The following is a 22,902-nucleotide window of genomic DNA, read 5'->3' as shown; positions in this document are numbered from 1 at the left end:
GAAATGGCGCCCCACTCTAGTATTCTTGCCTAGAAAATCCCATGGACAGAGAAGCCTGGCAGACTACAGTCCATGAGGTGGCAAACAGTCGGATATGACTGAGCACAGCAATACAGCAGAGTGTGTATATGTCAACCCAAGTCTCCCAATCCATCACACCCTCTTTTCCCCTTGGTAACCATACATTTGTTGTCTAAACCACCCCATTCTTCTCCTTTATGCTGGGGAGTTGGGTGTTCTTTTGGGCTGAGAGTTGTTTGGTTGTTTTGAGGGGGCTTATTTTTGCATCTTCTATACTTTTTCTAAATGAACCATGCCCAAAATATTAGAGGAAAATAAGCCATAAACCAGAAGGCACTTAAGGATTTTACTGGGACTCGGCCATTAATTTGTTTGATGAGTATCTATCGAGTGCTTGCGAAGCACCAGGCGCCTCGCTAGGTACCAACAGTGCTGAGATGAATCAGTATTTTCCCTCTTCTTTAAGACTCTCTTGGGCCAATTTTTCTAAACAGAAAATACTATGTAAGTGCAGTGAATGAGTGAGATAGAGAAAAAATCAGTCGGATGCAAGCCAGGATGATGGGTCTAGTCACAGCCATGCCATCCACACTGTGTGTGAGCCAGGCAAATCATAGCATCTTCCACAGCCTCGGTTTCCCCCATCCACTGGGTGTGGAGACTGTGGGAATCAAGGGGTGTTTTGTCAGCTCAAACAAGCTCTACTAGAGTGAGAGAGGTTGTCCCACCTGCCTCTCCAATGCCAGCAGAGCTACACTACCTCTGAGACTCTGGGTAGAATTCTTTCTTGCCTCTTCTGAACTTCTTGTGGTGACTATCAACCCTTAGCCTTCTTTGACTCACAGCTGCATCCCTCCAGCCTCTGCCTCCATCGTTAACATGGCTGTGTGTCCCTGTCTTCACCTGCTGTTTTCCTCTTCTTTTCTGAATATTATTTTTATTTTATGTCTTTATTTTTGTCTGCACTGGGCCTTCCTTGCTGTGCATGGACTTTCTGTAGTTGGATGTGTGGGCTTCTCACAGCAGTGGCTTCTCTTGTGAAGCATGGGCTCCAGGTGCACAGGCTTCAGTACTTGCAGTGCATGGGTTTAGTTCCCTTGTGGCATGGGGAATCTTCCCAGACCAGGGATCAAACCTGTGTCCCCTGCATTGGCAGATGGATTCTTAACCACTGGACCACCAAGGAAATCCCTGTTTTCCTCTTCTTAAGAGGACACCAGTCCTATTGGACTAGGGCCCACGACCATGACTTCATCTTAACTTGATGGCAGCTGTAGAGACCCTGTTTCCAAGTAGGGTCCCATTGACAGGTCCTGGGGGTTAGGATTTCAACATACCTTTTGACAGGATACAATGTAGCCCACAACAGGGATCTCGGACATGAGACCTGACCTCCATTTGCCTCAGTTTCCTCACCCAGGAAAATGGGAAGGATCACACACCACATTTTGTGAGAGGATCAAATGGGCTCCGGTAGGCTGAGGCCCTGGCACCGTGAGTGTCTTTTATGCCAGGCAGCATCACGGGGCCAGGTGCTTTAAGGGCATCAGGGAGCTGGGGTGTAGGCAGATCCCAGGATGGAGGGGCTGGCTTGGGACCAAGGGACCTCAGCCACTTCTCCCCCATTCAGGCCTGCCCTCCTCCGCCCACCCCCCACCACTCTGTCTCCACGCCAAATCTGCCTCCTGAGACAGCCCAGACTTTTTTCATCTGTTGGCCAGTGCAGGCTTTCCCTTCTAGGCTATATTTAGCCCCAAGAAATGGGAACAAAATGCCTCAGCCACTGCAGCACTGGAGGGGGAAACACAAAGCCAGTTCTGCCTTCTGTCCAGTCCTTTCTGCTGACCCTTTTCTTTCTTCCAGAACCTTCCAGAAGCAAAGCATTAGAACTCTGTTAGAACGCAAGTGTGAGCTGGGACTGGCACATTCATTGTCCCCAGAACCTGTCTGTGTCCATGATGATAAAAGTTGGCTTTTTTGGTTTGTTTTCTTTCTTAATTATTGTGACAAAATAAGTATAACCTAAAATTTACCATCTAATCCGTTTAGGTGGCCACTTCATTGGCATTAAGTGCATTCATGTTGATATAAATTGTCACCACTGTCCATCTCCAGAACTTTCTCACCTTGCAGAACTGAAACTCTGTCCTCGTTAAACACTAACCCTCTGTCCCCCTCCCCCAGACCCTGCCCACCGTTCTACTTTCTGACTCTGAATTTGACAAATGTGGGAACTTCATATGAGTACAATCATATAGTTTTTATCCTTTCATGTCTGGCTTACTTCACTTAGTATAGTGTCCTCAGGATTCATCCACACTGCAGCATGTGTCAGAATCTCCTTGCTTTTTTAAGGTAAAATTGACTTTGTTTGAAAAAAAAACTTTGGGGGAGGTTCAAGTGAAATCAATATACAGAACACTTCACAAATCATAAGCAAGGAGCTTGATAAATTTTTACAAACTGGACTCGTGGGTATAACCAGCACCCAGAATCAGGAAACAGAGCGTTCTCAGCCTCGAGAGCTTCTCCTCTTGCTCTCTCCTCAGTCACTACTCTCTCCAAAGGATACTCCATCTAGACCTCAGATATCATCAGCTTGTTTGCCTGTTTTTGTATTTTACATGAATGGAATCTTACATATTGGGCTGGCCAAAAAGTTCTATTGGGTTTTCTGTAACATCAGGTGGAAAAACCCGAATGAGCTTTTCGGCCAACCTAATACATGCTCTTTTCTGTCTGGCTTTTGCTGGAGGCCAGGTCTGTAAGGTTTCATGTGATGAATGGCGGTCTTCATTGCACAGTATTCCATTTATTTATTTTCTCTCTTGTTGACAAGGATTCAGATTGTTTCCAATGTGGGGCTGTTATGAAGATCACCACTATGAACATTCTTACATATATCTTTGGCATAGACAGGTTCACATTTCTGCTGGATAATATCCCAGGGCTGCCATGTTCAGGTCATAGTGAAGGTCCATGATTAATTTTAGTAGAAATTCCCATCCCATTTCAAAGTGGTTGGACTATGTGTGATGGATTGAATTGTGCCTCCTCCCAAATTCACATGTTGAAGCTCTAACCCTTAGTACCTCAGAATATGACTTTATTTGGGAATGGAGTCATTGCAGGAATAATTGGTAAAGATGAGGCCATTAGGATGGGCCCTAATCCAATGTGACTAGTGTCCCTATAGAAAGGGGAAATTTGGACACAGAGGCAGACATGCACAGAGAGAGAAAGTCATGTGTTGATGAAGACAGAAATCAGGGTGATGCATCTACAAGCCAAGGAACCACCAAAGGTTGTAGCAACCCAGATACCAGGGGAAAGGCATGGAACACATTCTCCCTCAGAGCCTCTAGAAGGAACCAGTCATGCTGATACCCTGATCTTGGGTTTCTGGCCTCCAGGACCAGTAAATTTCCATTGTTTAAAGCCACTCATTTGGTGGTTCTTTGTTACAGCAGCCACAGGAAACTCATACACCATGTTACCCTCCACTGACAGCATGCGAGTGTTCTAGTTCCTTCACAGACTCACCAGCACCTGGCATTGTCAGTCGTTCGCATTTTAGCCTTTCTGCAGGGCAGCGGTAGCACTGAATGTGTGTTTAAAGGTGAGCTTTTAAAGCCACATTTGGGGGCCCCACATTCTGCGGATGTCACAGAGCTGATGAAGCACCAGAAGGCTTCCCACTAGGACTGGGGTTAAGTCCATAGGCTCTGGGGTCCGGCCACCTGGTTCAAATCCTGTGTCCACCACTGTCTAGCTCTGCAAGCTCAGGCTTCAGTTTTGACTTCATGGGGCTCGTTTTCCACAATTCATGACAATAACATAGGGACATCATGAGGATTAAATGAGTAAATAAACCAGCATCAGTAATATGCTTAGAAGGGTGTCTGGCACAAACAAAAAAAGTACTAAGTGCTGGATTTTATGTTTCTTTCTTTCTTTAGTCTTGATTTTCTTCCCCTCCTAACTTCCTCCTTGGCATAGTGTCCTGTTCTCCCAGAGAGGAATGTTCTATTTGTGGACAATCCTCCCCCTTGAGAATTGACTAGATAGGCTTTTCTGGCAATTTTTCTGTGGTTGACATTGATGCTGCAGGCAATAGAAGTGGAGGACACTTGAGGAAAAGTTTCACGGTCCTGCTGTCTAGCTTGGTGATTAAACCTAACTCTCAGACCTTGCCACCATGCACCTCCTCTCAAGGGAGACAGTATGACTGGGAGAGAGGGAGGGAACTAAGGGTTTATTTCTACACTTCAGTGGGGTTTTCCCCTCCTGCTACTGGAGTTTGGTGTGGGGAGTCCTCCTGAGTTTCATGCTGATTTCTGGTCCCCTGAAAACCTGTGAGTCGGAGGGAGCTTTGTCCTTCCAGTGGTACCTCTGTAGTTTCCCCCACTGGTTGTTCTTGTGCTCTCTTCCCCTCTCTGGGCTACCAGGACTCTAGGACTCCACAAGCCAAGGGCATTTGAGAACAAAGCCCCTGGAGAACCAGAGCTACCCCTCCACCTTTCAGGTCATACCTAAGTCCCACTCTGTACTCACCTGCTTTCCTTCCTCACCCCTCGTAGAGCAACGATGCCTCAGGGAACACTTGGAACTGGTTGTACTTCATCCCCCTCATCATCATCGGCTCCTTTTTTATGCTGAACCTCGTGCTGGGTGTGCTTTCTGGGTAAGTCTCTGCTGCTCCTCCCATCCCACTCCCCAACGCCATCTTTTCCCCAGGAAGATGCCATGAAAACTTTGTTTTCATTCTCCAGGCACAGAATAGGTCTCTTCTCTTGCTTTGGGTTATTGGTGCGTTATCAGCAATCCATGTACAGATGCTCAAATTGTGTACTTCTGGGGACACCCAGTGAAGAGATTCATGGGAACTGAAATCCAACCCAGGCTTCACTCACTAAGCTTCACCCCTGGCACTGAGCTACTTCCAAAAGGTAGCTCAGTGCTTTTTTTTGAAGGTTTTCTCAAATTTTTCAGACCCACAACACAAAACACAAGAAAATTCTATAGAGTTTTAATTTCTATAATTTACATTTAAAAAAAATAACAGGTTGGGTTTTCCCCGTCCCTTATTTTCCAAATATAAAATTGTAGCTTACAATCAAACATGCATTTTCATAACACACATTGTACCCTACCCCCAAGATTGTTTATCTGGCTTCATCATAAATGAGTTTAATTTTTCTTACTACAAGCCTGGGGATTGGTTTGCTGGCTCCATGGTGTCGTGATAGACCCCAGCTTCTTCTAGCTTTCCATGCTGACATCCTTATTATTTAAATCTCATGGGATTCTTTATGGTCTCAAAATGGCTACTTCATACTCACAAGATAGGCATCTCACACTCCAAACAGGAAGAGGAAAAAGGGAAACCCGAAGGGTCCTATATCATGGAAGTGAGATTGCTGCAGAAATCTTCAGCTTATGTGTCACTGGCATAACTTAAAAAAGGGATGAAACTATTCTTTAGCCAAGAATACAGAGAATGAGAATGGGGTTTACAGCCAGCAGTGGTTGGCATGACATGGTTTATGGTTTTGTGGGGTTTTTTTCTCTAACTGGGTGTAGTTGGTGGGAAATGTGGGAAGCTGGCAGAAATGCCCACTCCTATAGTATTCTAATCTTCTCCCAGAAGACCTGATTCCTCTTGTTTAAATGCACCGCCCTCCAGGGATTCTGAATCCCCAAACACACACACGCGCACACTCCCTAAAATTTCTGAAGCAGCCAGACCTGACTCTCCTGCGCTTCTTCAGGGAGTTTGCCAAAGAAAGGGAGCGGGTGGAGAACCGGCGGGCATTTCTGAAGCTGAGGCGGCAGCAGCAGATTGAACGAGAGCTCAATGGGTACATGGAGTGGATCTCAAAAGCAGGTGAGGCCCTTTCATCCTGGGGCCCAAGAACTGAAATCTCATGTCACGGAGCACAGTGAGAGTCACGCATGCAGTTTGGAGATGGATGAGGGGAGGGGACAGAGGATCTGAACTGGTAGTCCCGATGTTTAGCAACAGGAATCCAGAGAGATGAAGCCAGGACATGACGTAACATTATACTCGAGAGCTCTAAAACCAGACATTGGTTTAGATCCCCACTCTGCCACCTCCTAGCAATGCTCCTCACTGCCCTGTGCCTCAGTCTCCCAGCCTGTTAAACAGAGATCATGATAGTACCTACCTCATAAAGCTGTTGAGATGTCCCTAAGGTAATCTAAGCTAAGTGCTTGAACTTCCCTGGCTGTCCAGTGGTTAAGACTCCACACTCCCACTGCAGGGAGCATGGGTTCAATCCCTGGTCAAGGAAGATCCTGCATGCCAAGTGGCTCAGCCAAAAAAAAAAAAAGAGAGAGAGAGAGAGCAGTACCTAACATACTGTAGGTATTGTACATGTTTATTTGTTTGGTAATTCAGACAATTATGGGGAACCTGCTGTATGCCAGACAGTGTTCTAGACACTGAGATTTGGTCTCTGCCTGCAGGGCTCTGATAGTCTAATGAGAGAGACAGAAAATAACCAAATACACATAATATTGGGTGTTGCTAAATGCTGAGAGGAAAAATAAAACAGGGTAGGAGGCAGGAAAGAGAGACAGCAGGGTGATCAGAGAGGGTCTCTCTGAGGAGGTGACCTCTGAGCAGAGACCTGGAGGAAGTGAATAAGGAAGCCCTGTGGATGTCTCGGGGAGGGGCCTTCCCGCCAGAGGGAACAGCAAGTGCAAAGGCCCTGGGGTAGGAGCAGAGTGGAGTCACAGCAGGGAAGCCAGTGGGGCTGGGGCAGAGTGAGGGGAGAGCAAGAGGAAAGGAGGACTGGGAGGTGACAGGGGTCAGGTCAGGCAACATCTTGTAAGTTATGGTTAGGAGGTTGGTTTTGATTTTGAAGCAGATAGGGATGATGTTGGCATTACAATGTTGCTTAAGTGGGGCTGGGAGTCAAAAGCAAGTTAGCAAGCACATCTCTGGCTGATAGAGTTGTCACTCAGCAAGGGAAGACTGGAGTGCCTGGGAGGACTCTTCTCCTTTCCCATCCAAGGGAACCCATCCCCAGGAGAGTCCTCCAGATGCTGGAGCGTAAATTAACTATGTGCTCTTGCTCTTCAGAAGAGGTGATCCTCGCCGAAGATGAAACTGATGGGGAGCAGAGACATCCCTTTGATGGTAACTGCTCTGAACCTGGCTTGGGGGTTGGGATGGGTCCCAGGGAACACAGGGGGAACCAGAGCTGGGGGGATGGGTTGCTTCTTTTTGAGGGGCCTCCAGGGGATGGATGTTCAGGGCCCAAGTGATGCCAAGAACTAACACAAGACTGGGCCGGGCTCAGGAAGATATGGAGAATGGTGAGACTGTTTCCTCAAGGAATTTCAGGACTTTGTCACAGGGTTCCTGTTTCCTGCCTGCCCTGTCTGCTTTGACCACGTGCCCAGCTTCTGCTTTGTGCCTCCGTTTTCCTCATCTGTCAAATTGGCGTGATAATTACCATACCTACCTGAGTTGATTGTTTATGACTGTCACACTAAGTATGGCAGATAGAATGCATAGGACGGTGTCTGGCTTGGGGTCAGCCCCATCTATGTTCACTAAGTAAAATAATAATAAGCAAAATAAGTAATAGTAATTTCAGGGACTTCCCTGTCAGTCCAGTGGTTGAGACTCCCTGTCTCCAATGCAAGGGCCACAAGTTCAATACTGGGTCGGGGGACTGTGATCCCACATGCCACAAGATGCAGCCAAAATTTTTTTTTAAGTAATTTCAGCAATGGAAGTACCCTGGTGGTTGGTCCAGTGGTTAGAACTCAACACTTTCACTGCAGTGGCCCAGGTTCAATCCCTGGTTGAAGAACTAAGATCCCACAAGCCATGCACTATGGCCAAAAATTAAGTAATTTCACCAATAATCCAGCTTACTATTAAGGACAGTTGTCTTACATTAGAAATTTGACTAGACAGAGCAATGACTGTGGATTGAAGAAACCAGGAGTGAGAAGGAAGGAAAGGAGATGGGGCTCCATCCTAAGAGTAACATGGATTTTACTCTTTGAGAGGAGAGAAAGACAGTACCCATAAATGAAAGTGTAAGTCACTCAGTCGTGTCCGACTCTTTGCAACCCCATGAATTGTAGCGTGCCAGGCTCCTTTGTTCATGGAATTCTCCAGGCCAGAATACTGAAATGGGTAGCTGTTCACTTCTCCAGGGTATCTTCCCAACCCAGGGGTCAAACCCAGGTCTCCTGCATTGCAGGCAGATTCTTTGCCATCTGAGCCACCAGGGAAGCCCAAGAATAATGGAATGGGTAGCCTATCCCTTCTCCAGTGGATCTTCCTGACCCAGGAATCAAACCAGGGTCTCCTGCATTGCAGGTGGACTCTTTATCAGCTGAGCTACCAGGGAATGGGGGTGTCTAAATCACTTTATTGGAAGTATGTGCCTGAACTCACTATCCCCTGGAGAGCTCTTGGAGTGTAGAACCTAAATATTAAGGAAGGGCTCCCACAGTCCCAGCCAGCCTGGCAAGTGCGCTAAAGGTTAAGGGGGTGGGCTGTTTTCATAGGAGTCTACATGTCCAATCCCAGGACTCCTAGAGGGAAAATGTTGACCAAGAGCCCAGACTTAGATTAAGCAGGAGCTTGGTTCTCATCTTAACCTCATAAGCAAAGTCATGTAACCTCCCTAAGCTTCTGTCCCCACATCTGTGAAATGGGCATACTGTTACTTCCCATGAAACCAGGCTGCTACGTGGGTGAAATCCAACAACATGGAGAAAGTCCCTAATAGAGCGCCTGGCACCCAGGGACACACGCAGTCAATGTCATTGTTATAGCAAAAAGGGTAACATCTTTTTCTCTTGCCGTGTTTCCATTGTTGGAGCTCTGCGGAGAGCCACTATAAAGAAGAGCAAGACAGACCTGCTCAACCCCGAGGAGGCTGAGGATCAGCTGGCCGACATCGCCTCTGTGGGTAAGTCCCCCAGCTGCTGCCTGGCCATCATTTATTATTTCCTGAGAGATGAAGGTGAGGGCTTGGAGCTGCCTGGATTGGGTTTTAATTCTGCCCGTTCTCAACTGTATTTCCTGGGGCAGATGACATGATTATGGGAATAACAACAGCGCCTGTCTTCTCGTATTGTTTCAAGAAGTAAAATTAAATAACACACGTAGAAGTAACTGGATCTATGTCAAGTAAAACTAAATAACCACTGGACTGCACTTCCCTGGTGGTCCAGTAGTTAAGACTCTGTGCTTCCACTGCAGGGGGCACAGGTTCGATCCCTGGTCAGGAACTAAGATCCCACATGCCTTTTGCTGCAGCCAAAAAAAAAAAAAAAACACACACATATAGCATTTAGAACACCATGTGGCAGAAAAGAAGATCCCCATGATATTGGCTAATATTATTCATGAGTAATGTTATTATTCATTAATGCTTACTCGGGAGGCTACTGTTACTGAATGCCCATTTGTGAACAGGACCGAGATCAAATCCCTACCCTTGTGGAACTTACAGTCCAGTGCAGAAAATAGATATTAAGCAGGTAATTACAGAAATAAGCTTGTAATGATAACGACACTGCAGAGGAGATGCTCCTCACTCAGCTGCTCTGGAAGAGTGGAGTGTAGTCAGAGAGGGCTTCTTGGAGGAGGTGACATTGTTCTGAGAACCGAAGGGAAGATAGGAGTTTGCCACAGCAGTGGGTGCAGAGTGAACCAGGCAGAAGGCTGTGCCCAGGCCGTTGTCATTGGTTATTGCCAAGGACAGAGTTTGAGGTGGGAACATTTGTCTTTCCTTTTTACCCCTCTTGGGTGAGACTGTTGCTTTGACCTTCTCTAAGGAGATTCTGTTATTTTTTTGAAACTGAGTCTTCATTGCTGCACTCAGGCTTTCTCTAGTTGCAGCAAGTAGGGGTCTAATCTGCACTGTGGTGTGTGGGCTTCTCCTTGTGGCGGCTTCTCTCGTGGAGCACAGGCTCTAGGGTGCTTGGCCTTCAGTAGTTGCAGCGCATGGGCTCTGTAGTTGCGGCTTGCAGACTCTAGGGCACAGGCTTAGTAGCTGTGGTTGTCTGGCTTAATTGCTCTAGAGCCTGTGGAATCCTCCCAGACCAGGGTCGAACCTGTGTCCCTGCATTGACAGGCAGATTTTTATGCACTGAGCCACCAGGGGAGAAGGCAATGGCACCCCACTCCAGTAGTCTTGCCTGGAAAATCCCATGGACGGAGGAGCCTGGTAGGCTGCAGTCCATGGGGTCGCGAAGAGTCGGACATGACTGAGCGACTTCACTTTCACTTTTCACTTTCATGCATTGGAGAAGGAAATGGCAACCCACTCCAGTGTTCTTGCCTTGAGAATCCCAGGGACGGGGGAGCCTGGTGGGCTGCCGTCTCTGGGGTTGCACAGAGTCAGACACGACTAAAGCAACTTAGCAGCAGCAGCAGCAGAGCCATCAGGGAAGTGCCTGAAATAGGTTCCTAAAAATTCCAGTTATGAAGGGGATTCCCTGGCGGTCCGGTGGTCAGGACTCTGCACTTTCACTGCCAAGGGTGCAAGTTCAGTCCCCGATTGGGGAACTAAGATCCGACAAGTCACATGGTGGGGCCAAAAAATAAAATAAAAATTCTAGTTATGGGGCCTCCCTCATGGCCCAGTGGTAAAGAAACCACCTGCCAATGCAGGAGACATGAGTTCGATCCCGGGTCTAAGAAGATCCCACATGCTGAGGAGCAGCTAAGCCCGTGCACCACAACTTTTGAAGTCCGTGAGCCTAGAGCCTGTGCTCTGCAGTGAGAAGCCACCACAGTGAAGAGCCGGCAACCCGAGAGTAGTCCACTCACTGCAACTAGAGAAAGCCGGTGCAGCAGCAAAGGCCCAGCACGCCTAAATAAATAAATGGTTTTTTTTTTTAAAGTCTAAGTATGAAGAGTAGATGAGAGAGCTTCCAGGCAGAGAAAATAACAGGAGACTCTGAGAGGAGCAGACATTAAGGCTGAATGGGTATCGTGTGGCTGGAGTATAGAGGCAATGCTGGGGGAGGGAATTCAAAATCTACACGTGTTTTGGGGAGTTCCCTGTCAGTCCAGTGGTTAGGACTCCAGACTTCTATTGCAGAGGATACAGGTTTGGGCCCTGGCTGGGGAACTAAGATCCCGCAAGCTGAACAGCACGGCCGAAAATAAAAATCAAAAGGTACTTGTGTTTCTAATCCCTAGGAACCCACTACTTCATACTCAGGTTGCTTCACTCCCCCCTAGTTTATAAGCTTACTGCTGAGTTTCAACATGATTTCCATGCCATCCCACACTCCAGAGGGTGGCCACACTGTGGCTTGCTCAGCCTTAGCTTTATTATATGGTATCTGAGTTGTTTCCAGTTTTTGCCTTTACGAGGAGCACTGCTGGGAGCATTTACGTACAATGACTCCTCCCACCCTTTGGGAGGATTTCTTTGGGGATAATTATAGGATCAAAGATATTAACAGCTTTTCAACTCATTATTCACAGAGCTGTTCTGAGTTTCAAAAACATTGAACCCATTTATAAACCTGCCAAGTATGCAGACGTTTATGGACTCTCCCACCCTGGCCATTGCCTATTACGTGTTTAATTTCCTTTCTGGATAAATCAGTTTGTAATGATACCTTAAAGCTTGTTTTAATTTGCATTTTTAATTTCTAGCCAAAACACTCTTTTTCCTCATAATGATGAACAAATCCTGCTTCCACTTGTGGATACATCTGTTTCTGTCCTTCTAGAAAATTCAAGAATCAGGGTGCTTCATCATCGCCCTGTGCGTTTGATTGGTTATGTCCGTCCCACAAATCTCCCATTTAACTTGCCCAATTTTCTAATCTGTTACGTTAAATTTTGATAGGCAAACATTTTTGTCTATACCACATGTATTAAATGCCAGGCACTGAAACCGTGGGGTACCCAAGTCAAACTCTCCTTTATGGATGAGACTGAGTTGTTGTTTAGCCACTAAGTCGTGTCTGACTCTGCGACCCCACAGACTGCAGTGCACCAGGCTTCCCTGTCCTTCACTATCTCTGGGCGTTTGCTCAGACTCATGTCCATGGAGTCGGTGATGCCATCCAACCATCTCACCTGTTCTTAATTAACAGGGAGATACTATTTGTCATCAGTCCTTCTGGAAAAGATGAAGAAGTGTTACTACCCAATGTTGGCAAAGATGTGAAAAAATGGGCATAGCCTTATGCTGTTGGCAGGAATGCAGTTTGCAGTGTTTTCTGATGTATGGTTGGGCGTTATTTAATTGTTGATGTTTATATTCTTTGACCTAGAATTTCTGCTTCAAAGATTTCTTCATGTATGCCAGAGATCTATGTACCAACCTTCTGTTTCTGGTATTCAGAAAAGTAAAAACCAGAAACAACCCATGTGCCCCAAAGTAGGGAGATGGTTAAAGAAATTATATAACATTTATATACCATCGAATACTCTGCTGCCAGGAAAAAGAATGGAGCTGTTATGGCATGGAAATATATCTGAAATGTATTTTTTGGTGAAAAAATAGCAAGTTGTGCAACACCATGTAAAATATGTGGTCTCATTTTTAAAACAATATTAAGAAATGTGAGAGATACTTAAAGATGTGGAAACTGAAGGGACTGCAGAGGATTTTCACTTTCTTCATGACGTTTTCCTGAAATGAATGGATTAGTGACATGCATTAGTTTTTAAATTGTTATTTATATCAGGCCTTCGTTGCAGTACACAGGATCTTCATTGCATCATGCAGAATCCTTCGGTGCAGCACACAGACTCTCTAGTTATGGCACGCGGGCGTAGTTGCTCTACGGCATGTGGGATCTTAGTTCCCCGACCAGGGATGAAACTCCCGTCCCCTGCATTGCAAGGCAGATTCTTAACCACTGGAGCCCCAGGGAAGTCCCCAGGCATTACTTTTGAAATCAGAAAAAAATTATTAGATAAATTTAAAGTTACTTAAAAGCAACAGAGTCTTAATTGTACATGCGTGCTAAGTTGCTTCAGCCTTGTCTGACTCTTTGGGACCCTATGGACTGTAGCTCGCCAGGCTTCTCTGTCCATGGGATTCTCCAGGCAAGAATGCTGGAGTGAGTTGCTATGCCCTCCTCCAGGGGATCTTTCCGACCCAGGGATCGAACCTGTGTCTCTTAAGTCTCCTGAATTGGCAGGCAGGTTCTTTACCACTAGCGCCACCTGGGAAGCCCAGAGTCTAATTATAAAGAGTCTAAAGGCTGTACAAGGCAGGGAGGAATTTGTCTGGTGGGAAAGCAAAGAAAAATTCATGAAAAGAGACGTTTTTTAAAACTGGGCTTTGTATGGAATGGGGAGAGTGTTTTCAGTTCACTGGGGTGACCATAATAAAATAGCACAGACTGGGTGATTTAATTCTTTAAAAACAGAAGCTTAACTTCCTGCTAGTCCTGGAGGCTGGAAGTCCAAGATCAGGGTGTTCTCAGGATTGGTTTCTGGGGTGGACTGTCTCCTGCTTGCAGATGGTCATCTTGCTGTGTCTTCACACACTCTTTCCTCCATGTGTGTTGTGTCTTAATTGTCTCTTCTTATAAGGACACCAGTCATAGAGGATTAAGGCCCACCCTGATGGTCTCATTTTAATCGAATTATGTCTTTTTGAACTTATTTATTTGGGGCTGTGCTGGGTCTTTCTCTAGTTTTCTGTGCCAGGGCTTTCTCTAGTTGCAGCGAGTGGGGGCTGCTCTCTAGTTGCAGTGCGCAGGCTTCTCATTGCCATGACTTCCCTTGTTGCACGGGCTCTAGGCATGCGGGCTTCGGTAGTTGCAGCTCATGGGCTTAGTTGCCCCATGGAATGTGGAATCTTCCCAGACCAGGGATCGAACCCTTGTTCGCTGCCACTAGACCGTCAGGGAAGTCCTAATTTAATTACTTCTTGAAAAGCCCTATCTCCAAAGACAGTTGCAATTCAGAGACACCTGAGGGGCAGGAGGTGGTTAGAACTTCAGTCTATGAATTTAGGGGGTGATACGGGGGGATAGTGAGAATGACCCTGAAAGCCACGATGGATTCACAGAGGGTCTGTCTTGTGGCTGAGCTAAGAAAACTTGGAGAACCCATGTTCAAGGCTGGCATTCGATGAACATGTGATAAAAGGAAGATAAGAAACCAAAGTAGAAAGCCGTCAGACTGAATAAGGACCGCCACTGTCCCATGGCACCTCTGTTAAGAAAGCAGGTGAGGGCTTCCCTGGTGGCTCAGTGGTAAAGAATCTGCCTGCCAGTGCAGGAGACACAGGTTCAATCCTTGGTGCAGGAAGATCCCGCACGCCATGCAGAAACTAAGCCTGTGTGCCACAACCATTGAGCCTGTGCTCTGGAGCCCAGCTACTGAGCCCACATGCCACTACTACTGAAGCTTGGGTGCCCCAGAGCCCATGCTCCACAACAAGACAAGCCACTGCCATGAGAAGCCCACGCCCTGCCAGGAAGGGTAGGCCCCACTCGCTGCAACTAGAGAGAAGCCCACACAGCAACGAAGACCCAGCATGGCCAAAAAATAAATAAATTATTTTTAAAAAAGAAAGAAAGCAAGCAGGTTGACTTTCAACTTTGTCAATAGGTTTAAAACACAGGCCAGTGGCTTGGTCTCCCAGGACAAGGTTTGCTACAGGCAAACCCACCTAAAGCCAGCTCCCTTGCCTGATATAGCTCAAAAACCCACAGGAAGGGGTTCCTATGCTGGCAGAGACTTCGTAAATAATCTTGAAAGAGACCTCTGAAATTCCAGGGTTCTGGCAAGGAGACACCTTCACCTTATTTATCTCCGTAAATTATAGTTCTGTGTACTCTTGCCACCTCTTCTTAATATCTTCTGCTTTTGTTAGGTCCATACCGTTTCTGTCCTTTCTTGTGCCCATCTTTGCTTGAAATATTCCCTTGGTATCTCTCATTTTCTTGACGAGATCTCTAGTCTTTCCCATTCTTCTGTTTTCCTCTATTTCTTGTAATTGATGATTCTACCATGTTGTCAGTTGATAAACATATCACAAAATGGTCTCATATAAGGGACTTCCCTGGTGGTCCAGTGGTTAAGAATCTGCATTCCAACGCAGGGGACACGGGTTCAATCCCTGATCAGGGAACTAAGATCCCAACGCCACCAGGCAACTAACCCGAGTGCTGCGACTAGAGAAGCCTGTGTGCCACAATGAAAACCAAGTGCAGGCCAAAAAAAAAAAAAAATGATCTCATGTAGAGTTCATCAGCTAACGGGAAATATGGACCTAGTGCCATCACTAGGAAAAGTTGAACCACAAATGGAATCGGCCATCACGCCACCAGTACTTTAGGAAAATCAGATTCCCTTTAGGTGATTTTAAGGACAGAAGTTCCGCGTGGGCTGTGTTCATTTGCTAGGGCAGCTGTCACAAAGTATCACAAGCTGGGTGGCCTAAAACAACAGAAATGTATTCTCTCACAATTCTGGGGACCAGAAGTCCAAACGGAGATCGAGATGTTGGCAAGGGCTGTGCTGCCTCTGAGGACTTCGGGGACAATCTGCCCCCATGCTGGTCTTTTAGCTTCTGGTGTTGTCGGCAGTTCTGGGCTCCCTTTGGCTTTCACTCACCTCATTCCAGGTTCTGATTCTGTCATCACGTGGTCCTTTCCTGCTTGTCCCCATGTCTCTTCTACTCTTGTAAGAATACCAGTCATTGGATTAAGGCCCATTCCAAACAGACCTGACTTCATCTTAATTAGATGGCATCTCCAAAGACCCTACCGGGGGTTCGGATTTCAACCCTTACTCGGTCCCTCTCGTTTGTTTTTTAGCTGTGCTGGGTCTTCATTGCTGCGAGGGCTATTCTCTTGTTGTGGCAAATGGGGGCTTCTCTCTAGTTGCAGTGTGAGGGCTTCTCAATGCAGTGGCTTCTGATTGTGGAGCACAGGCTCTAGAGCATGAGGGCTTCAGTAGTCGTGGCACATGGACTCCAGAGCACAGGCTCAACAGTTGTGCCACATGGACTTCGTTGCTCCACAGCATGTAGGATCTTCCCAGACCAAGGACCAAACCTGGGTCTCCAGCACTGGCAGGTGGATTCTTCCCGTCTGAGCTATCAGGGAAGCCATCAACACATCTCATCAATGGACAGTTCAACCCACAACTTGGGAAGCACCTATTTCAATTCACCAAGAATTTGAAGGGCATATAAATTGCCAAAAATCCTGAAACTAAGCCTTAGTGGTGGCCTCCTGCTATCCTCACTGTGAAACTTTCTAGACTAAGACTGGCCACCTCTGACTTTTGGCTCTTTGAATGCAGCTGATCTGAATGAAATGTATTCCATACTCACACATTAGATTTGACATACTTTAGCTCCAATACTTTGGCCACCTGATCCAAAGAGCTGACTCATTGGAAAAGACCCTGATGCTGGCAAAGATTGAAGGCAAAAAGAAAAGGGAGCGGCAGAGGATAAGATGGTTAGATAGCATCACTGAACTCAACGGACATGAATCTGAGCAAACTCCAAGAGACAGTTAAGGACGGAGGAGCCTGGCATGCTGCAGTCCATGAGATCGCAAAGAGTTAGACACGACTTAGTGACTAAACAATGTAAAGATTTGGAATACTTGGTATCAAAAAAAAAAGAATGTAAAATATCTTTTTAATAGATTTCTCTATTGATTCCACATTGAAATTGACATCTGAGATATATGGTGTTTCATAAAATAGTTTATTAAAATTATTTTTAAAAACTAAGGATTTCCTGCAAATTTTCAGACCATGGAGGAAAAGTAGAGACAAGAGTGTACAGGAAAAGGGGACTTTTCTGGTGGTCCAGTGGTTAAGACTCTATGCTTCCATCTCAGGGCACAAGTTCAATCCCTGGTCAGGGAACCAAGATTCTGCATGCTTCGAGGTGCGGCCAGAAAAAAAAAAGGTGGGGAGTATTGACAAAGGGAGCATGGATCAGGGGGAGTATAAATGCAGCAAATAGAGGAGACAGCACAGAGCTGCCACACGGCCTGGCACAGAATAGGGGTTCAATTGATAGTCACCTTCCTCTCCTTTCTTGATGCGTGGGATGCCTATTATGGGATGTGTCTCCAGGCCCTGTGATGAGGAGAGACTTCGTCCATGAGTTGGCATGTGAACAGTCTTGATTTTCGCTCTTGCAGTTGTAGAAAAAGACTTTATGTCCAGTAAGCATATGCCAGCATCATGCTGGGGCTTCCCAGGTAGCTCAGTGGTAAAGAATCCTCCTGCCAAGCAGGAGACGTGAGGTCAATCCCTGGGTCAGAAAGACCCCCTGGAGAAGAAAATAGCAACCTACTCCAGTATTCTTGCCCGGGAAATTCCATGGACAGAGGAGCCCGGCAGGCTATAGTTCATGGGATCGCAAAGAGTCGGACAGGACTTAGCGGCTGAGCATGCGTGCAGCGTTGTCTTGGGGCTAGTTTTTAAATATTTATTTACCTATCTGTTCGTTTGGCAGCACCAGGTCATAGGTGCCCCGTGCAGGATCTTTTAGCGGAGGCATGTGAACTCTCAGTTGTGGCGTGTGGTATCTAGTTCCCTGACCAGGGATCAAACCCAGGCTCCTGCATTTGGGGCTTCTGCATCTTCGTGCATTAACTCACTGATCTTTCCCAATGGCCCGGTGAGGTGGGAGGCACTGGAGTCCCAAGACGCATGGTAACTTGCCCAGGGTCACCTGCCCGAGGTCACTCTGTGGTTGGTGATGGAGCTGAGCTTTCACGTGGCTCCAGGAGAAGGTCAGGGACCTCCTGCTCCATGTGATTGCCAAACCTTGTGGATGCCTGTGGGTCTGTGCACATCTTTGGGAGCCAAAAGAACCAGAAGTGTCTCAACTGGGAAGAGCTGTGAAGAGCCACCTTGGGGTTCCCAATGCCCATGGGATCAGACAAGTGATGGACATGAAGGGAGAGTCCAGCTACCAAGCCTGACCAGCTGCTGCTGGGCAGGCCTGTGGTTGCTTGCTCACGGCCACAGGTTCCAGGAGTGAGTGCAGTGTGGTGGCTGCAGGCCAGAGTGCAACAGGCTCTGAACTGACCTGAAGCTTCTTAGTCAATTACTGGACTCCCCTCAGCCTCTGTTTCCTTGGGGTGTAAAAGGAGGTTAGTGATGGTCCCTACTTCCTAAGGTTGTGATGAGGCACTTACTGTGTAAACTGCATCCCCCGCAGTGCCTGTTAAATGTTCGATAAATGTCAGCTGTTATTTTCATTCATGAGAAGCTGAAATCCATATTTGTATGGAAAATCTCCCAGTTTTTAAATGTAGACCAATACTTTCAACCTTCACAAGTCTCAGATGAACCAGTATGGCCCCTGGGATGCCAACTCACAATCTGTGTTTAGAATTTTGCTAATAGGAAGTGGCATTCTGAGAGATGTTTTTTGGGTTTGGCTGGTGTGAGGTTGATGGACAGTGCTTCATGGATTAATGTGCAAATGAACAAATGAATGGATGGATGGACGGATGTGTGAATAAATGATGAAAGAAGAAATGAATGGATGGGAGCTTCCCCTGGTGGTACAGTGGTTAAGACTCTGCATTTCCAATGCAGAGGCCACAGGTTCGATTCCTGGTCAGGGAACTAAGATTCCACATGTATGGCAAATTTAAAAAATAAATAGATAAATTAAAAAAAAACACACAGAAATGAATGAGTGCACTAATAAATGAATAATGATAAAGGAAATGAATAAATGAATAAATGATAAAAGAATAAATGAATGAATGCGTGACACGCATACCCATGAGTGAGCAAATGGGTGAATGAATGAGCACACTGATGAATAAATGAAAGAATGAATCCTCCAATGAAGAAGAATAAACTAATGAATGCAATGGAAGATTTTCAAGAGGAGATATTTTAGAACACAAAATCAATCTATGTGAAGCTGAGCCCTGAACCTCCCCCACAAACCTGTCCATTCTCAGTGGATGACAGCTTTGTCCCTCCTGGGGCTCTCAGTCCAAAAACTTTGGCTTCTCCCTCTCTTCTACCCACGCTTGATCCATCAACAAATGTTGAAATATACCTTAAATAATAATACCCCAGGGCTTCCCAGGTGGCTCAGTGGGTTAAAGAGCCCACCTGCCAATGCAGGGAACATGGGTTTGATCCCTGGTCCAGGAAGATCCCTCATGCCTTGGAGCAACAAAGCCTGTGTGCCACAGCTATGAGCCTGTGCTCCACGGCAAGAGAAGCCCACACACCACAACGAGGAGTAACCCCCCAACTCACTGCAGCTAGAGGAAGCCTGAGCGGCAGTGAAGACCCAGCACAGCCAAAAATAAACAATAATAGAGAAAATTGAAAATAATAATACACCCCAAATCGGCCCAGCCTGCCTCCTCCTCAGCTGCCATGGAGTCCAGCCCTGGTCATCATCTGTCTGGACTAGAGCAGTCATCCCCGCTCGGCTCCTCCCTTGCCTTCCACGGTCTGTTCCGTGCCACAGCAGCCAGAGGACGTCTGAACCCCTAAGTCAAGTCACGCTCCTCTTGCCTCCATACCTCCCGCCTCACTCAAAACAAAAGCCCCGTTTGTCCCTGCAGCCCCCAAGGCCCTTCAGAACCTGCCAAGCCCCACCCCCCGCCCTCACCTCCTCCTCTTTCTCACCTGAACCACTTCACTCCAGCCATACTGTTTTCTTTATGCTGTTCCCCAAATACGTCAGGCAGGCATATTCCCACCTCAGGGCCTTTCCACTTGCTGTTTCTTTCCTCTGCCTAAGATACTAAGGTGACTCAGGCCAACCCCTTCACCTTAACGCCTTGGTTCAATGCTGCAGCTTGCCCAGTGGTCCCTCCTAGGGCTCCAGGTCCCCTTATTTGGCTCTGCTTTCTCTTTTTTTTCAAAGCACTTTGCACCTTCCATCACACTATTAATTTTTTATTTATTTATGTTTGAGTTGCACGTGGGCTTTCTCTAGTTATGGCGAGCAGGGGCTACTCTTCATTTGGTTTGGGGGCTTCTCATTGTGGTGACATCTCTTGTTGCAGAGCACAGGCTTCAGCAATTGCAGCAGGTGGGCTCTAGGGTACACGGGCTTCGGTAGTTGTGGCACACGGGCTTAGTTGCTATGCAGCATGTGGAATATTCCCGGACCAGGTGTTGAACTCAAGTCCCCTGCACTGGCAGGCGGATTCTTAACCACTGGACGACCAGAGAAGTCCTACTTAGTATATTATGTTTGCTCTCTGGCTCCCACACTGGAGTATCCATCCCAGGAGTGCAGGACTCTGATAACATGTATCCTGAACACCTGGGACAGAGCCTGGCATAGTAGGTGCCTTATAAATGCTTAAGAGCAAAAATATATGTGAGCAGAGGGCACAGCTGGCTCATTCTTTGGTGATTATTTTTAAAGTGAAATGTCCATGATAAACTAGGATCCTAGCCATACCTCCTCCTGGAGGCTTTCCAAGAACGGTGTATTCAGCTCTGCCGGCTGCGTCTGCACTGGGAGTCCTGAGCAGAGGTTCCAGCCTCATCCCACCCTGTAGCATGACCCCTAGAGTGATCAGACAGTGCCAGGAGAGGGAGATACAGAACGATGACTCCAGCAATGGAGAGCCATAAGCCTCCCCATTCTGAGCCATGCCATGCCATGCTCAGTCACTTCAGTCATTTCTGACTCTTTGCAACCCCATGGGTTCTAGTCCACCAGGCTTCTCTGTCTAAGGCATTTTCCTGGCAAGAATACTGGAGTGGGTTGCCATGCCCTTCCCACCCGGGGATTGAACCCACATCTACCTTCATTGCAGATAGTTTCTTTACTCCTGAACGACCAAGGAAGCCCCCTACCACCACATCCTGAGCACTCTGGTTATTTCTAGCACTGTTATTTTCAGGGACATTACCTTCTCATAAGTCCCATCTCTGGAAAGCTAAGCCCCTGAGTCATAATGGTTCCCCAGGGGCTTGCCTGCTTGGGAAGCTAATGGGTTCCCTGGCCAAAATCCGTGCCTGGGCCACACATCGGTTAATTTCCTCTGCAGGAACACCCTGACACTCTCCATCCTTTCCCTGGCAGGGTCTCCCTTCGCCCGAGCCAGCATTAAAAGTGCCAAGCTGGAGAACTCAACTTTTTTTCACAAAAAGGAGAGGAGGATGCGTTTCTACATCCGCCGCATGGTCAAAACTCAGGCCTTCTACTGGACTGTGCTCAGTCTGGTAGCCCTCAACACGCTGTGTGTCGCTATCGTTCACTACAACCAGCCTGAGTGGCTCTCCGACTTCCTCTGTGAGTACCGCCTGGCCCCATCCCCACCGGCTCCCTGATCCCTTCCTCACACCCTTTCTCTAGTTCTCTTTCTTTGGCAGTATGTGTTCCCTCTTTCCCCTTTTACTTGGGCCCCGTTTATAACTGGAGATAGGGCTGAAGTTCCTGCTGCCTCAATGACAGAGCCCAATTTGGGGGAGGGGGCGCCTGAGAGCTGGAAGCTGGAATTTGGGCCATCAGACACATGATCACTTTCTAAGAAAGGCACATAGAGGTGCATTGAAATAAAGACAGAGAGGGTCAGACTGCAAGACAGCCAGATACAGAAACATACATATGATTTCTAGGTGCATCCCTGGGAATCAAATTTATGGTTGAGAGATGAAGGTGCATTAGAGACAAAAAAGTAACCTGTATGTTGTACTCATCTTTTCTTCTCATTTCTCTCTGCTTCGTCTCTTTTCTTTCAAATCTTCTGCTTCTTTCCCCTTTCCTCTCTTGTTCTTTTTGACTTCCTTATGTCTCGGATTCATTCCTAGACAATAGCCTCCAACAACTGTGAGAACATCTTGCTCCTGCAGTGAAAACCAGGATTTCCAAGACTTTGCCCTTTTGGGCCTGTCCCCAAATTTCAGGAATTAACATGAGATAGTATCAAAATGGCAACCCACTCCAGTACTCTTGCCTGGAAAATCCCATGGACGGAGGAGCCTGGTAGGCTGAAGTCCATGGGGTCTCAAAGAGTCGGACACGACTGAGCGACTTCACTTTCATTTTTTGTCTTCATGCATTGGAGAAGGAAATGGCAACCCACTCCAGTGTTCTTGCCTGGAGAATCCCGGGGGTGGGGGGCCTGGTGGGCTGCCATCTATGGGGTCGCACAGAGTCAGACACGACTGGAGCGACTTAGCAGCAGCAGCAGCAGTATCAAAATTGTTGACCACGTTCGGGGAGAAGCAGGAAAGGAGGGAAGATCTATGAGCAGGGCTTAAAAAGTAAAGAGCTCTGAGAATTCAACAAGGGTAGTGGCTGGAAAGTGAGGAAGGCAATTGGATGCCTTGGCTCTGGCGTATGGGCCCCAAGTGAGGACTCCCCAAAACCTTTTTGCCTGCTGGTTGCCCTCCTCCTGCATCTTTTGGCTTGTCTGAATTAGGTCTGTAGATTCTCTGCCCTTCTGACCTGGTTCAGATTAACCCACGCAACCACTGGAGAAATCAAGTCTTCAGCCTCATGAGGCCTGGGTGTCTGGTGCAGGTCATTGTCCCCTTGTAACCCTTATTGTTCCCAGTCACTTTGGCTGACCACCCCCCCAGGACACTCCCCAGGGGCCAGTTCTCCTTCCGAGAGCTCTGACCTAGTTCCAACCTTAGTAATTGCATTTGGTCCCCCTGGAGTCTCTTACAAATGAGAACTATTTACTTTTTGTCTTAACCTCCTCGGGTAGCCTATTTTTAATCTCCCATATTGTCCCCACTAATCACCTTGCTTTGTCTGTCCTGGTTGGGGAACAGGGGGTTGAGACTTCCTGCCTGCCTGGGGCCTTTCTGTCTATAAACGTCCTTTAATTATCAATTTCCAGTTGAGAAAACTGTGACCCAGAGAGGTTAAGTAACTTGCCCAGAGTCACACAGCTAGTTAATGATGT

At 47.1% G+C, this 22,902-nt stretch overlaps 1 protein-coding gene and 1 non-coding gene across 13 annotated transcripts in view; both read left to right on the top strand.

Annotated features, from left to right (window-relative positions):
* CACNA1A (calcium voltage-gated channel subunit alpha1 A) overlaps nucleotides 1-22,902 on the top strand; it is a 379,358-nt gene that overhangs the window by 260,118 nt on the left and 96,338 nt on the right. For 9 of the 12 annotated variants that reach the window (XM_027547945.1, XM_027547947.1, XM_027547953.1 and 6 more), the window contains exons 9-13: nucleotides 4,602-4,705; nucleotides 5,793-5,908; nucleotides 7,130-7,186; nucleotides 8,892-8,984; nucleotides 21,069-21,278. In XM_027547945.1, coding sequence (XP_027403746.1) covers nucleotides 4,602-4,705; nucleotides 5,793-5,908; nucleotides 7,130-7,186; nucleotides 8,892-8,984; nucleotides 21,069-21,278 — 580 coding nt within the window. The remainder of the gene's footprint in view (nucleotides 1-4,601; nucleotides 4,706-5,792; nucleotides 5,909-7,129; nucleotides 7,187-8,891; nucleotides 8,985-21,068; nucleotides 21,279-22,902) is intronic. The other 3 variants (XM_027547946.1, XM_027547952.1, XM_027547955.1) reach the window with 2 other exon arrangements.
* TRNAG-UCC lies at nucleotides 18,547-18,619 on the top strand. Its single transcript has one exon. It is a non-coding gene; the product is annotated as a tRNA-Gly (tRNA).

The sequence above is a fragment of the Bos indicus x Bos taurus genome, chromosome 7, assembly GCF_003369695.1.
Source record: "Bos indicus x Bos taurus breed Angus x Brahman F1 hybrid chromosome 7, Bos_hybrid_MaternalHap_v2.0, whole genome shotgun sequence".
Lineage (NCBI taxonomy): Eukaryota > Metazoa > Chordata > Mammalia > Artiodactyla > Bovidae > Bos > Bos indicus x Bos taurus.
The sequence above is the reverse complement of the archived record's forward strand: the minus strand, read 5'-3'. Positions and strand labels throughout refer to the sequence as shown.